Source organism: Lampris incognitus, chromosome 2 (assembly GCF_029633865.1).
Source record: "Lampris incognitus isolate fLamInc1 chromosome 2, fLamInc1.hap2, whole genome shotgun sequence".
In the NCBI taxonomy this organism is placed as follows: Eukaryota; Metazoa; Chordata; class Actinopteri; order Lampriformes; family Lampridae; genus Lampris; species Lampris incognitus.
Window position 1 is genome coordinate 127,754,765 of NC_079212.1, and position 15,557 is coordinate 127,770,321.

Sequence of the window (15,557 nt, forward strand, 5' to 3'; positions counted from 1 at the left end):
AGACAATCTACAAGTGCAATCTTCTTGCAGTGATATTTCTCAGGGATGTGTGCATATGTTTTCGGGCAAATGGTAAAAAGACAAATAAAAAAACAAGAATATGGTGTCTGCACGTCATGTGTAAATAACACTTGAATGTTCCATGTATCTTGTGAACAATGACAAAGAACGTGTTGCAATAGTTTCTGCAGTGTTTTACAACAGCACACATTCATACATGCAGAAAACGCCAACCCCTCCTCAGTATAGTCAATCAAAAGGTTATTAGGGGTAAATCCCTAATCCCTTGTTCAAGAAAGATACTCCTGAACTAAAGCAATAAACCTTGGCCCACCCTGTTTGTAGGTGAGGGGTTCAAGAGTGATGAACAGCAGCTGCCGTGACACATGAAGCGCCGTGCTGATGGCCCCAATGAATAAGAAGATGTAAAGCACTCCATGGGGAACAATCAAATAGCTTTGCAAAGGGAAAAACTGTGGGTTGGCAATAAACAGCACAAGTCCAGCACATGAAAATCCACAATGAAATTGTACAACCTAAGCTGTTGTTTAATGGGCTATTGGGGCTGAGAGTACATTTCACTTGACCTGAAAAGTTTCCCCCTTTTTAAAGATTTTTGTACAAACAGAGGGTCCTTCGGACACTTTTTATCCAAAGGACCCTCTGTTTACCTTTTTATCTGTGGAGTAATCACTGTTTCATTTTGAATTGACAACTGTCACCATAGGTGCATGTTAAGTTAAACAAAAATGACAATCTTTAGGTTTGTCCCTGGCAGCACTCAAGCCCACCTTATCTCATACCACCATGCTATTAAAGTATATGGTAAATCTGAGTGCTATGCCTAAAATGATAGTAATAATGATAGTCTGTATCGGTATAGAGTAGGTTATGTAACTAACTAAGAATGTAATTTATATATCACTGCACCGTTGTCACCGTGACGAGCATCCTTCATACGTTTTGTCTGTGTGGAAAGGCTCATAACCAACATTGCGAAGTAAACAGCAAGCAGTTTGAAACGCAAAATTAGAAGGCGATCAATTTATTCTTCTGTCGTGCACTGCCGCCTAGTAGTTATATGTCGTTATTACAAGCTCACCGAGGCCGAATATGACGTCATCAAACATCGACACGCAGCAGGACCTAGCGCCACATTTTTGGTTGCGCCTAATAAATTGGTGTCCGTTTTCTGCCCTATCAAGGCAGGGAAGAAAAATAAGGTATGTAGTTTTCGTCATATTAAGACGCAGTGTTATTAAGGACGCTCAGTTTTTACCTTTAATGATGTAAAAAGATGCGTTATCTGTTACAGATGAGACTAACTTCTTTTTTTTCTGCTCACAAATGGATGTGTTCCGAACTTAACCACCTACTCACGCTATTTTTTACATCCAAACGACTGCTGCCTACCTGTCAGACTCCCGGGTGGTGTCGATACACTTAATCTAGGTTACTAGTCATACTGAAATTACGTAAACATCTGTTGATAATCAATATATGTTTGTAATCAGGCTAACGCTAGCTAACGTCTGCGGTTTTGCGAACATGCTGTAACGAATTCGCTACAGTACGTTTGTCGTGTTTTTAACCAGCCTTACCTTTAGTTGAATTTCAAGACTGTACCGGATATTAACATTAACTATTATGCCCCCACGGCATGTGTTCCGATTTTTTTGTGATTGAACTACATTATACCCCGAGAGCAGGATAAGCGGTTTGGATAATGGATGGAATGGATGGATAACTACATTAACCATTCATATGTTCTATTGCATTCATAGCAAGTTCCATTGATTCTCACATCCTACCGTATTAGTCAGCGTTACCTAGTACCGACTAAATTTAGTTGGGTTACTTATAGCTCCTTCGAGTCCACGCAGCAATCAGACTTTTCAGTTTCACAACAAAATGTCTTCACGTTAAAATTAAATGTTCGATAAGTTAACTTGTTGGTTGCTTGCAATAGGGGTTTTGCTTAAATTTTGATGATATCGTACCCCCTTTCCTCCTCCAGGCACAGATTACTTGGCCAGTGACATTAGCCCATCATGAGTTTATTTGGCGCAAATACTGGGTTTGGAACAGGTGGAACTGGTGTCTTTGGAAGCACAACAACAGATAGTCATAATCCTATGAAGGTAACCTATTTGAATACATGTGTATCACATCTGACTCATCTTTGTGTAGAGTTTATGTTCTTAAACTGTATTCCTTACTGAGCATCTTCTATGCTTCAGGATGTTGAGGTGACTTCACCGCCAGATGACAGCATCAGTTGCTTGGCTTTCAGCCCCCCTACCATGCCGGGAAATTTCCTTATTGGAGGATCCTGGGCCAATGATGTGAGTAATTTATCAGGTGCATGATTTTGCAATGGAAAGTGGTAAAGCATATGAAATATTGATCAATAAGGGATTTGCTTTCAGCATCTAGGAGTTTATGCATGCAAATTAGGATTATTTTCCACTGGAAACTAAATCATCCTTAGATAATGATTTAACATTGTGAAATTTATGTTTCACAGTTTAATGCTAACGTCCTTATTTAGGTACGTTGCTGGGAGGTACAGGACAACGGGCAGACTGTCCCCAAAGCACAACAGATGCACACAGGTCCAGTGCTAGATGTGTGCTGGAGTGATGTAAGATCTAAATCTCATCACATCGTACTCACATGCACTATAATTGAAACAAGTTGTCTACTACACTGTATGACGTTTTATGATTTGTCATTCTGCTTGAGCAGGATGGGAGTAAAGTTTTCATAGCGTCCTGTGACAAAACAGCGAAGATGTGGGACCTTAACAGCAGCCAGACAGTGCAGATTGCACAGGTTGGATGATAGTGTTGATTGCACTATGTAGTCAGAAGAATACAACAGAAAGATCTTAAACCTAACATTTTTGTTATCCTCTCAGCATGATGGCCCAATCAAATCGATCCATTGGATAAAAGCTCCAAACTACAGCTGTGTCATGACTGGGAGCTGGGACAAAACACTGAAGGTACAACTAAAGAAGTTATTCGCTTACGCTACCTAGAGCAAGGGATGTCAGATTCAGTCATTAAATAATGGAAGGTTAGTGAATGCTACTGCTACCTTCTTTTATCTGGAGGTGTTATTGCAATTGAGGATAATATTTTCAAGGCATTTTTTGTCAAAAGACGAGGTCAAAACCTAGTAAATGGCTGGGCTGTGTATGGTCAATGTTTGAAATTGTGGCCAATTTGTTACAGGGATAGTCAGTGGTAGTGTCTAGTAGGGGAATTCCTGGTTAATAAATGTTCATCTGTAATTTTCTGTAGTGGTCCCAGTAATATTTGTTGCTAAAGTGTACTGAAGTGCCATATCACATGACATGGTTAAGCTACGTTCAAATGTAAAAAAAAAAGCCATATAAATGTAGTTAGAAGAACAGTATTTTCCACTCATATTTTGAGATGTTTGATTTGAAGGAGAGCCTTGTTTAATTGTAATTATAACTATTATAATGACTAATGTAATTTGATGATTATCCATCCATTATCCAAACCGCTCATCCTGCTCTCAGGGTCGCGGGGCTGCTGGAGCCTATCCCAGTAGTCATTGGGCAGCGATGATGATGATTATCATTATTTATATTATTTTCTGTTAACTCCCCCTCCTAAGGGTGCAATGGATCGCAAAACTCACGGTTCAGATCGTGTCACGGTTTGGAGTCATAGATTTGATCACTTTTTGGCTCAGCAAAAAAAAAAAGGGGGGGGTATACATTTCTTTTCCATGTATTCTGTTAACACTTCAAGATAGGAACTTTTGCCCATGGTCTTAAATGAAAACAACATTCAAGATGTCTAATGTTTAAATAAAATCTTAAAATATCTAAATTATTCAACACTCCGCTGTTAAATTAAAGTGCAATATGCCTACACACCAAAATGGTTTTGTCCACTACCCTTTTTCAATCAATATATTTTACAGGAAAGCCAAAGTGCTCCCATACATGCGACTTAATGATGCAGGAGGCTTTTAAAATTCTTCCGCTCCTCTGCAAGCCATGACTGTCACTGCGCTTTTTGCAATGTGAGCAGCCCTGATTGATTAGTTGGGATTCAACATGCGCTCTTCATGTAAACACACATCTTTTTTTTGCATAATCAACCAATCACTGGAAATCTGAGTAAAACATACCACACATTTGTCTTGTCTCTGTTTTGACTGTAACCCTGCATCACAATTTAGGGAATTATTACTTTAAAAAGTAACAGTGACAGGGCTGCTCTGATGGCCGAGCGGAATAACCCGCCGTTCTTGCAATCTGCTTGTCATGTGTCTGGGAAGTTTGTATCCCAGTCTCGCCGTAACCGGTCACGGCCAGAGCATCCGCGGGGTAAGGCATTCATTAAGCCATCCTTACCTGCGGGATAGTGGGTGTAGATCGGTGTAGTGTTCGGGGACTCGTCGTTCTCCAGCGATCCCTCTGGCCCATCCAGGTGCCTGCAGCCAAGCAACCGAAAGCATTCTCCCTACGTCTCCTTCGCAGCCTGAAGGTAATGCAATCCATGCGAGGCTTCAGCATGTAAAATAGTGAGAGCAGCCGACATGAGTTTGAAGGAAGCTGGTGTTAACGACTATCTCCTTCCTGTGGAAACATGAGCCAGGGGAGTTATTCGACAAGAGTTCCGGCCATATGCCATTGGTTTAATTGGGTGGGATAAGGGGAAAAACTAGAAATAAATTAAAAAAGAAAAAAAAGTAACAATGACAGAAAATACAATTTTACTACGATGGTTAAATTTTGCAATTAAGCCGTGGTTCACGTGTGCCGAACTGTGAGGGGGCCGATCTGGACAGATCACAGATCAACTATGTTCTGTTACACCACTACCCCTTCCTGTTTCATCTGTTTCTATCTGCTGATGTCTTGTTTTTGAGTGTTTCGATAGAGTGATTGTTATTTGGGGTGCTTTAACTGCACTCTCCCTCATGCCTCTTGGTGCATGGAGAGCTGTTTTCTCTCCTGTGAGTCGGAGTGATTGTTATTTGGGGTGCTTTAACTATGTGCTCGCCTTCATGCCTCTTGGCGCATGGAGAGCTGGTTGCTCTCCTACTCAGCTCTATGCTGGACTGTTACAATGCGTAATCAGATGTGGAAAGAGGAGCAAAATATTCCATTCTTAGCGTTTCAGTAGTGTCCACGAGCAGCAATATATTTTGTTCGTTAGTGTGTGATAAATATGGAATGAGCTGGAACCACTGTGCTGATTCATTTTGAAAGAGAGGGACAGCGCTGGTTGGACTGTTGGGAGACAAAGCAAGAGAGACAAGATTGAGATGGTTTGGTCATGTGCAGTGGAGAGATGCTGGGTATATTGAGAGAAGGATGCTGAAGACAGAGCTGCCAGGCAAGAGGAAAAGAGGAAGGCCAAAGAGCAGGTATATGGCTGTGGAGAGAGAGGACTTAAAGGTGGTTGGCGTGACTGAGGAAGATGCAGAGGACAGTAAGAGATGGAAATCGATCCCTAACGGGAGCAGCCAAAAGATGGAGTAGAGGAACAGTCAATAGGGAATAGTTGGTGCTAGAGTGGATCAGCCAGAGGGATGGGAGGGATGCTGTGCTCCATGTGATGAAAGCGTGCGCATGCCTGTGATTGGTTAACCCTCACCCTAAACCAACCTTAACCACTCGCCTTAACCGAATACCCAGAGCTTGCCTGACAGCGAAACAACCAATCACAACGAGAGTGTCCCTCCGGCCAGTCCACTCTAGCACCAACCATAGGGAACTCCCACTTTCGTGTTTACCAGTGACGTCATTGGTCGGCTGTGTTTTGCTACTTTTCACTACCATGTTTTGCCCAAGTTCGATCCCAGAAGGAACTTGACTGATGCCAGAATAAGGAGTTGCAATAGGGATGATTTTTTTTTTAATTATAAAGAATTCTGGGAGTTAGAAATGGCTCTTAAAGGAAACAATTCTTGGCAGCTCTCAATAGCTGTTCATTTAGTCGAAGGTTAGTATGAAATAGTACTCCCAAATTTCAAGCAACTGATTCTGCTGCAACTGTCAGCAAGTTCAGTTTCTTTTTAGTCATGTAAATAATAGGTTTGTGATTAAATTAAATCATATTTATGAAGATGATCCGCATATTTGATTTGGCAAAGATTTTACGCCGGATGCCCTTCCTGACACAACCCTCCCCATTTATCCGGGCTTGGGACCGGCACGAAGAATACACTGGCTTGTGCATCCTCAGTGGCTTGGTACCCAAGTGTACCCATGGAGGAGAGAGTGGTGATTGGAGCGGACTTCAATGGACATGTTGGTAAAGGGAACAGAGGTGATGGGTAGGTATGTTGTCAAGGAGAGAAATGTGGAAGGACAGATGGTGGTGGATTTTGCGAAAAGGATGGAAATGACTGTGGTGAATACATATTTCAAGAAGAGTGAGGAACTCAGGGTGACGTACAAGAGTGGAGGAAAGTGCACACAGGTGGACTATATCTTATGTAAAAGGTGCAATCTGAAAGGGATTGGAGACTGCAAGGTGGTGACGGGAGAACGTAGCTAGGCAACATCGAATGGAATGGAGAAGAAGTGTACTGGTACCGATTTTCAAGAACAAGGGCGATGTGCAGAGCTGTAGCAACTACAGAGGTATAAAGTTGATCAGCCACAGCATGAAGATATGGATAAGAGTAATACAAGCTAGGTTAAGAGGAGAGGTGACGGTTAGCGAGCAGCAGTATGGTTTCATGCCACGAAAGAGCACCGCAGATGCGATGTTTGCTTTGAGAATGTTGATTGAGAAGTATAGAGAAGGCCAGAAGGAGTTACTTTGTGTCTTTGTAGATTTAGAGAAAGCATACGACAGGGTCCCGAGAGAGGAGGTGTGGTATTGTATGAGGAAGTCGGGAGTTGCAGAGAAGTATGTAGGAGTGGTGCAGGATATGTATGAGGGAAGTGTGACAATGATGAGGTGTGCGGTTGGAATGACAGATGGGTTCAAGGTGGAGGTGGGATTACATCAAGGATCGGCTCTGAGCCATTTATTGTTTGCAGTGGTGATGGACAGGTTGACGGACGGGATCAGGCAGGAGTCTCCGTGGATGATGATGTTTGCGGATGACATTGTGATCTGTAGCGAGAGTAGGGTGCAGGTTGAGGAGAGCCTGGAGAGGTGGAGGTATTCACTGGAGAAAAGAGGAATGAAAGTCAGTAGGAGCAAGACGGAATACCTACACGTGAATGAGAGGGCGGACAGTGGGATGGTGAGGATGCAAGGAGTAGAGGTGACAAAGGCATATGAGTTTAAATACTTGGGGTCAACTGTCCAAAGTAACAGGGAGTGCAGAAGAGAGTGCAGGCAGGGTGGAGTGGGCTGAGAAGAGTGTCAGGAGTGATTTGCGACGGAAGGGTACCAGCAAGAGTTAAAGGGAAGGTTTACAAGATGGTTGTGAGACCAGCTAAGTTATATGGTTTTCAGACAGTGGCACTGATGAAAAGACAGGAGGCGGAGCTGGAGGTGGCAGAGTTGAAGATGCTAAGATTTTCACTGGGAGTGATGAAGAAGGACAGCATTAGGAATGATTATATTAGAGGGACTTCAAGTTGGACTGTTTGGAGACAAAGCAAGAGAGGCAAGATTGAGATGGCTTGGACATGTGTGGAGGAGAGATGCTGGGTATATTGGGAGAAGGATGCTGAATATGGAGCTGCCAGGGGAGAGGAAAAGAGAAAGGCCAAAGAGGAGGTTTATGGATGTGGTGAGAGAAGACATGCAGGTGGCTGGTGTGACAGAGGAAGAAGCAGAAGACAGGAAGAAATGGAAACGGATGATCTGCTGTAGCGACCCCTAACAGGAACAGCCAAAAGTAGTAGTAGTAGATATTTATGAAGATGAGGACAAATATGATTTCATTTATAACTAAATGAAACATATTTTTCCTCTAAGCCTTGAAAAAGTAATATGTCGGTAAGGAACTTTATCAAATGTAACTGAGCTCTTCAGAGTTGATGGGTTTTTGGAGCAGATGCAATTGTGTAGTATCTTGTATATTAATGAAAGGAAGTATTCGATGACAATATTGGTAGTGTGTAAATGGCATGTAAGATAGGCCCAAGATATTAAAATTGAGTAGGTCTGCATCAGTCAGGGCCTATGAAGAAAAGTTATCCATAGTAAATGAACTATTCTATGTATCGCATACAAACCGAAATAGGCACTGTGTCTGTAGTTGGCAGGGAAGGGTTAAGGGTGGCTATTTAGAAGTGAATAGTCAGAATGAAATGCTGAGTTTTCTGTTTCTTCGGCACCTAAAACCAAAGAGATAATGCCCATTTCAGTTGCAATAATGAGCTTTTTACCGAAATAGTTCAGCATATTACTTTACTGTATTTTCTTCTTTTTCGCCACATTGTGGCTAATTAGAGCATCTGAAAAGGATTCACTTGCGAAGTTATAATTTTAGGTGAGGGTGTTTGCAAACAAGATTTGTGACTTGTATGATAGCAATTATTAGACCCCAGAAGTGAGATTTTTCTTTAATGACCTCATTTCCCCAGAATAACATTTAAATCAACCTAATAACTGTTTAGGGTATCCTCAGCCCCTATAAATTCCTGATGGCAAGCATTCTGTTGTGAATGCAACTGTTCAGCCATCCAAGCCTAAACCAAAGCACTGTGTTGATGTGTTGGCCTTCCTCTGGGAGCTGCCAACTAGATCTTGTGGTTCTTATTTTGTGAAATATTTCACATGACTACTGATCTATTTCCCTACCTAGTTCTGGGACACCCGCTCTCCCAATCCCATGATGTCCCTACAGATGCCAGAGAGATGCTACTGTGCAGATGTTGTAAGTAGTTGTGTTCAATAACATTCGTTTAAATATTAAATACTTACTGCCTAATGGGCTCTTGATCAAGTAGATTCTGATTTTTTTTTTCTTTATATGTGTGTTTCTTATACCATTCTCTGTAAAGGTGTACCCAATGGCAGTGGTGGCCACAGCCGAGAGAGGACTGATAGTTTATCAGCTGGAGAACCAGCCTTCAGAGTTTCGCAGAATAGACTCTCCCCTCAAGCATCAGGTGACTATTTATACTCCCCCCCCCGCCTCTTTCTAATTTTTCCTCGCCAACATTTACTCTCCCATAAGTCCTGTTTCTTATTTTCATTGTTTTTATACAAAGTGTGTCGTCCTTGAATACATTAAGATGGAAATAAGTACCTCTCTTCGGGGGAGTAGTTTTTTTTAAAGGCAATATTTTAATTAAAGGGTATCCAAGTATGGACTGATCCTTTTAAATAATCTGTTTAAAGTACTGCCCCCCCATACTTCCTGTGGTCACTAACCAATAGGGGCAGTGACAATCTTCAAGCAATCATGTCCAATCTTTTTCTCAGTCTGTCTTCATATTTCCTTGTCATTTTTTATGTCTTATTGCAAAGCACCATGAGTTTCCTACTTGCCAATCACTCCGAGAGTTAGCTGTAAGCCAGCGAACTGCATTCTGTTCTTTTGCAAACCGATCTGCTGACATTTCAATCAATTTATTTTGAACTTAAACCATATCTGTGTGCTCAATTCTAACGGTGAATGTGTGAAAAACCACATCTACCTTAAAAAAAATATATGGAAGAATGGAATGAAAAAAATAATGGAGAAAGGACTGATTGCTGACACTGCCGTTGCATACAGTGAATGTAATTGTTAGCGATGCTGGTTATTCAGTTTACAATGATATGCTGTCTGCCTCAGTACACAGACCTAACTGATTAATAGCTGTTTTGATTTTCGAGTCTCCCTTGCAACATGGCATTTCACTGTGTTTGCATTGTTTAAACAACATTCCATCCACTGCATCTGGCGACGTTTTGCATGTGCCTTTTCAAAACGCGGATTATGAACCAGCTATACTGTTAACGTGTTACCAGATTGAAAGATTGAGCAAAAATCTAGGTGCAAAACTGGTTATGCACACCCCGATTTTGAGCTTACCTTAATAACGATGATCAAACCCGCGTGACTATTTTTAAAGTGAGAGTAGTGCCTTATTAATCTGCACGTAAACACTCTGACAAGAGTAGCAGCAGTATTTGAAAAGCACCTAACATTGTTTACTTATGAGTAGCTTTTAACGCCATGCACTGTGTGTTTTCATCCTGCAGCACCGCTGTGTAGCCATATTCAAGGACAAACACAACAAGCCCACAGGCTTTGCTTTGGGAAGTATTGAGGGCCGAGTGGCCATCCACTACATCAACCCTCCAAATCCGTAAGTGGCTATTTGTAATCCCTTCCCATAAAATGAGTGGGTTTGTAGATCTTAATTATTCTCATCAGCTTTCTTTTTAGGTTTCTCTAATAAAGGGGAAAGATACACCTCCAAGAGCAAATATAATTTTGATATTATGTTTGTATTAGTAGGAACATAATGTTTTGGCCATGTGTTTGTTTCTTTTATCAGGGCCAAAGATAATTTCACCTTCAAGTGCCACAGGTCCAATGGAACCAACACAGCCACGCCACAAGACATTTATGCTGTAGGTTGACCTGATATTTGGCGATACTTTTATGATATTGTTGGGACGTTTTGAAGATTGTTTTTGCTATTGTGTGTATTTAGGCAAGAAACGATTGTGATATCAAACTTTGTGCACATCCATTGTAGCAGACTGTTTGTCTTTATAATTATGTTATTATCCTGCTTGGACTAATTAGACCTTTATAGCAACGGAATCCTTTTCAGAACACTCTTGAGTTTGGATCTGACTCACTTTCACTGATATATTATTTAATGATGTATTGTGTTTTGTGTGTTTATTGTATCGTAAATGGAACCGGCCTTCTTAAGTTGGAACATCATTCAACTGTCATTGCATATTTCTCTGCACCAGGTGAATGCCATCTCCTTCCACCCTGTCCATGGCACACTAGCCACTGTGGGCTCAGACGGGCGCTTCAGCTTCTGGGACAAAGATGCCCGTACCAAGCTGAAAACCTCAGAGCAGCTTGATCAGCCTATCACAGCTTGCTGCTTCAACAATAATGGCAATATCTTTGCCTATGCCTCAAGTTATGACTGGTCAAAGGTAGGGGCTTATTATACCACTCGACCCACTGGATGTACTTGACTACATATTCTGGTAACGCATGCCATCTCTCACTGTCTCTCCTATATTGTGGTCTTTTTGTTGTTTAATATGATCGTAATTATCCCTGCCGTACAATCCATAAGTGATTCTGTGTTTGAATTCCCAGGGCCATGAGTACTACAACCCTCAGAAAAAGAACTACATCTTCCTGCGCTATGCCGCCGAAGAGCTGAAGCCTCGGAACAAGAAATGGTGAGAGAAGGGCAGCCGCTGTCCGTAACCCTGGAGACCATTGTCACCGGATGGGGCTGCCCTATTTCCTCAGTCCTCTTGCGACTCCCCCCCCCCACCACAACATCCCATGGTTTTTGGCATGCAGTGATATGGGCAGTGTGGATTTTGGCATGAGTGAAACTTCAGTACTTGCCATGCTGTGCCACAGCAAGTCATTTTCTATGAGCAAGCAACTCAACTATGCTGACTTTACTGAAGTAATTTTCAAGTCTTGTTTTGTTTTGTTTCCACTGTCATTAAGTGCATACAAGCTTCCTAAATGCTTGTAGAGTTTGGTTTTCTTGGATGGAGTTGGCTGACTGTTCACAGGTTGAAATGTAAATCTTTGAAGTGGTGAGGTTTTGAAGTGCATTCCCTCAATGCACAGGGATAAGGTAACAGAAGGCGTTTTAGGCACTTCTGGTTGACTAATTTATTTAATTCGGCATACGTAAGAAAAGATTGAATTGCAGAGAGGTTAGAAATTGAGGCTCCGGTAATGTTTAATGAATCAAGCCTGATTTGTGGAACTGCTGATATTGTTTGATCAAGCATGAGATTGTACCAATTGTGTGAAAAGGGACACATGAAATGTCCCATCAGAAATAAAAGGAAACACCATAAAGGCACAGTTTATGACTGACTGCTCCCTCCTGTTTTTAGATTCGCCGTGCCGAGCCGAAACAGTTGTGGGGAAACGCGGAAGACCTGCTGCTTTAGTGTGTGTGTGTATACGCTCAAGACAGAGACACCTTCCTTTTGGCAAACACCTGGACCAATGCCGCGGCGCTGCGTACTGTGCATGGACCAATCGGAGGGGCCTAACCAACCCAGCCTTGATGACACCTGGTGACACTTGGTCTCAGAGGTCATTGCAGAAATGGGGGATGGGGGGTGGGTGCAGTTTGTCTTCTTGATATTTTTTGTTTTGTTTTTTGTTTTGTTTTTTCTATGCAGCCCCGATTCTTTTTTTTCTATGGTGTTCCAAAGACTTTTTCTTTTGATTTGCTGTTTTCCATGGTTTAACTCCAGTACTGAAACATGAAATAAATAAATCTGTGAATGTTCTCATTCATCCAGGTCATGGTTATCCAAAGGAATTGAATCGAGTGCAACTGGACTTGGTATATATCGGTAAAGATGTTTCGCCTCTCATCCAAGACGCTTTATCAGTTCGTGCCCTTCTGACTAGACCAAGCTAGTCTGACTGGCTGGTGATGAAACTCAGATATTTATCCTCTTTGAAGTCATTATCAGAGCTATTGATGTCCATGGCTCTTTGTGTTCCGATGTTTAGCAACGCCCGTCGTTACCAGAGGTATTAATATGCGTGGCTCTTTGTGATCCGATGTTAAGCAGCGACGGTCGTTGGGGGTGTTAGTTTCGACTTTGTTAGTGCTCCATTCAGTGACCATGAGTTGTTGGAGCCGTTAGTGACCGACTGTTGTTCTTGGAGGCTAGGCTTCTTGAGTCTCCTGGGTAGAGATGAAAGGACGGCATTGTAAGTGGGAGATAGGTGGTGTCGCAGACCTCCTCCTCTGTTGAGAGATGGCTTTTCCAGTTTCGCATAGATGGCTTCCTTCACCCGTCTTTCAAACCATCTATCTTCCCTGTCCAAAATGTGTACGTTGCTGTCCTCGAAGGAGTGTGTCTTCTCCTTTAGGTGTAGATAAACTGCTGAGTCTTGTCCTGAGGAGTTTGGTCTTCTGTGTTGGGCCATCCGTTTGTGTAGTGGTTGTTTGGGTTCTCCTATGTATAGGTCAGCACAATCCTCATTGCATTGTACAGCATACACCAGATTGCTTTTTTGAGTGTGTGATACACGGTCTTTGGGATGAACCAGTCTTTGTCGGAGTGTGTTGCTGGGTTTGAAGTATACCGGGATGCGGTGTTTATTAACTAACCCCAACCCTAACCGGGATGCGGCATTTGTTAACTAACTGCATCCCGGTATACTTCAAACCCAGCAACACACTCCAACAAAGACTGGTTCATCCCAAAGACCGTGTACCACACACCCAAAAAAGCAATCTGGTGTATGCTATACAATGCAATGAGGATTGCACTGACCTATACATAGGAGAAACCAAACAACCACTACACAAACAGATGGCCCAACACAGAAGGCCAAACTCCTCAGGACAAGACTCAGCAGTTTATCTACTCCTAAAGGAGAAGACACTCCTTCGAGGACAGCAACGTACACATTTTGGACAGGGAAGATGGATGGTTTGAAAGACGGGTGAAGGAAGCCATCTATGCGAAACTGGAAAAACCATCCCTCAACAGAGGAGGAGGTCTGCGACACCACCTATCTCCCACTTACAATGTCGTCCTCTCATTTCTACCCAGGAGACTCAAGAAGCCTAGCCTCCAAGAACAACAGTCGGTCACTAACGGCTCCAACGACTCATGACCACTGAATGGAGCACTAACGAAGTCGAAACTAACACCCCCAACGACCGTCGCTGCATAACATCGGATCACAAAGAGCCATGGACATCATTAGCTCTGATAACGACTCCAAAGAGGATAGATATCTGAGTTTCATCACCAGCCAGTCAGACTAGCTTGGTCTAGTCAGAAAGGCACGATTTGATGAAGCCTCTTGGATGAGAGGCAAAACGTCTTCACGGATATATACCAAGTCCAGTTGCACTCGATTCAATTCCTTTGGATAATGAAATAAATATGTGCGTATATTCTATTCATGTTTATTCCAACTTGAGGGAATCAAAAGGTTAAATGGGAATCAATTGGAGTCACTTAGCATTGGGAGTTATTTAGAAGACTGTATGTTGCATGCGTAAGATGGGCCGGGATCTCGTATAGCTGTAAGCCTCTTCATTCATGTGGGTTTCTCATTTGCATTGTCATTCATCGCAAAATGAAAGATAAACTTTGAACATCAACTGTCACAATGGCCCTTCGTACCTGCGTATTTTTTCAACTTGAGACACCAGCAGGTGGCGCATTCTGTTTTGTAGTGTAGTAAGTCCAGACTCCTGGAGACGCTGTTAGGCGGGGCCGGGCACGTGTGACAGGATCATAGTAAAATAGTAAACCCCTTCACCCAGGTAAGTCCTTTGACAGGGAAGTAAAAAGAAAAAGTGGAGATGGGGAATTTATCGGGAGGATATGAATAAGGGGGTGTGCGTAGCTACAAAGGTCATTTGCGAAAAGAGAATTCGTTCATAGGAGAGGAGGTGCGAATGAAACTCCTTTTTTTATTGAGGTCACTGGAGTATCGTCTCACTGTTAACCCTGTCCCTGGCTACTTAGCGGTTGAATTCAAGAGCACAAGGAAAAGGAGACCGCATGTTGGCTGATATCAACATGTTCTTTCAGCTTCCTCGGGTCCTATTCGCTGTCACATAACGCCATCGCGTACTGCATTTTTTTTCCATTAAATTAATAACTCATTTATTGCGATTGACATATTTCAACCAAAGCGCTTAACTGCACTCATCCCTGAGATAAGAGGGTAAAAGTCGATCGTCGGTATGGTCGAGTACCAACCAAAGTGAGGGTGAGCGACTCCACCAAGTCGCTTGTTCTGAGAAACCAACGTCCGTTTCTAACAAACATGCAACAGATTGTTAACAGGTATTGTAAGACTGCTCTGTTAGTGATCTGTTGCCTAGCAGCGTTTGTCTGCCCAGCCCTTTACCTATTCATGTTCCTGGGGGTTCCAGACCTCGCAGAAGGACAAAACCGTCTGAGCAAATTAAGCTTCGGTGCAAGGCTTGTTAACGCGGTTGGCGGTCTGCTTTGGCGGGCTCGCAGTTAAATATACGCAGCATGACATCCTAACTGACCCGTATCTCTCATAGGTGCCAATTTTGTTTTAACATGGATTGGCATCACAAGTTGCATTCGCGATTAAGCTCGACTTTGAGGTCCAAACGGCGACGCAGATCCATTCGAGGAAAAGCGTGGCGTCTTTCGGCCAATGGCGGTGTATCGTGGCTGCACAGTAAAGGGTACATATATTGATTCTTTAAAGTTTACAACCATTAGCCTCCTCGCCGTGGAACGTGGCGGAGGCGCGTTTCCCGCAGGCACGGCAGAGACCTCTTTGTGTTGCAGAAAGGACAAAAGCAGGTGCAAGGAAAGACTCGCCGGAGGTTTGGTGGGCGGGGCTTTGCCGGAGTTGGCATTCGGAATGTGTGGCGATAGGCCAAGAGTCAGAGATGGGCG

The 15,557-nt window shown here is 42.8% G+C and overlaps 1 protein-coding gene across 2 annotated transcripts; it reads left to right on the plus strand.

The window, feature by feature from the left end:
• Positions 1–1,135: 1,135 nt before the first annotated feature.
• On the plus strand, positions 1,136–12,465 carry rae1 (ribonucleic acid export 1). Of its 2 annotated transcripts, XM_056274484.1 has the most exons (13): positions 1,136–1,223; positions 2,018–2,141; positions 2,241–2,345; positions 2,552–2,644; positions 2,749–2,835; positions 2,921–3,007; positions 8,770–8,841; positions 8,969–9,076; positions 10,158–10,264; positions 10,457–10,532; positions 10,887–11,081; positions 11,251–11,336; positions 12,021–12,465. In XM_056274484.1, coding segments are annotated over exons 2-13 (1,107 nt in total). In that variant the 5' UTR covers positions 1,136–1,223; positions 2,018–2,051; the 3' UTR covers positions 12,022–12,465. The 2 variants fall into 2 exon arrangements, with proteins under 2 accessions (XP_056130459.1, XP_056130458.1); XM_056274483.1 differs by lacking the exon at positions 12,021–12,465 and having other exon boundaries at positions 11,251–11,340.
• Positions 12,466–15,557: the final 3,092 nt, after the last annotated feature.

Coding starts and splice junctions, on each gene's coding strand:
- rae1 (XM_056274483.1), top strand. CDS start 2,052: ATGAGTTTATTTGGCGCAAATACTGGGTTTGGAACAGGTGGAACTGGT. Junction 2,346..2,551: donor GAGGATCCTGGGCCAATGAT/GTGAGTAATTTA, acceptor GTCCTTATTTAG/GTACGTTGCTGGGAGGTACA. Junction 11,082..11,250: donor CAAGTTATGACTGGTCAAAG/GTAGGGGCTTAT, acceptor TTGAATTCCCAG/GGCCATGAGTACTACAACCC.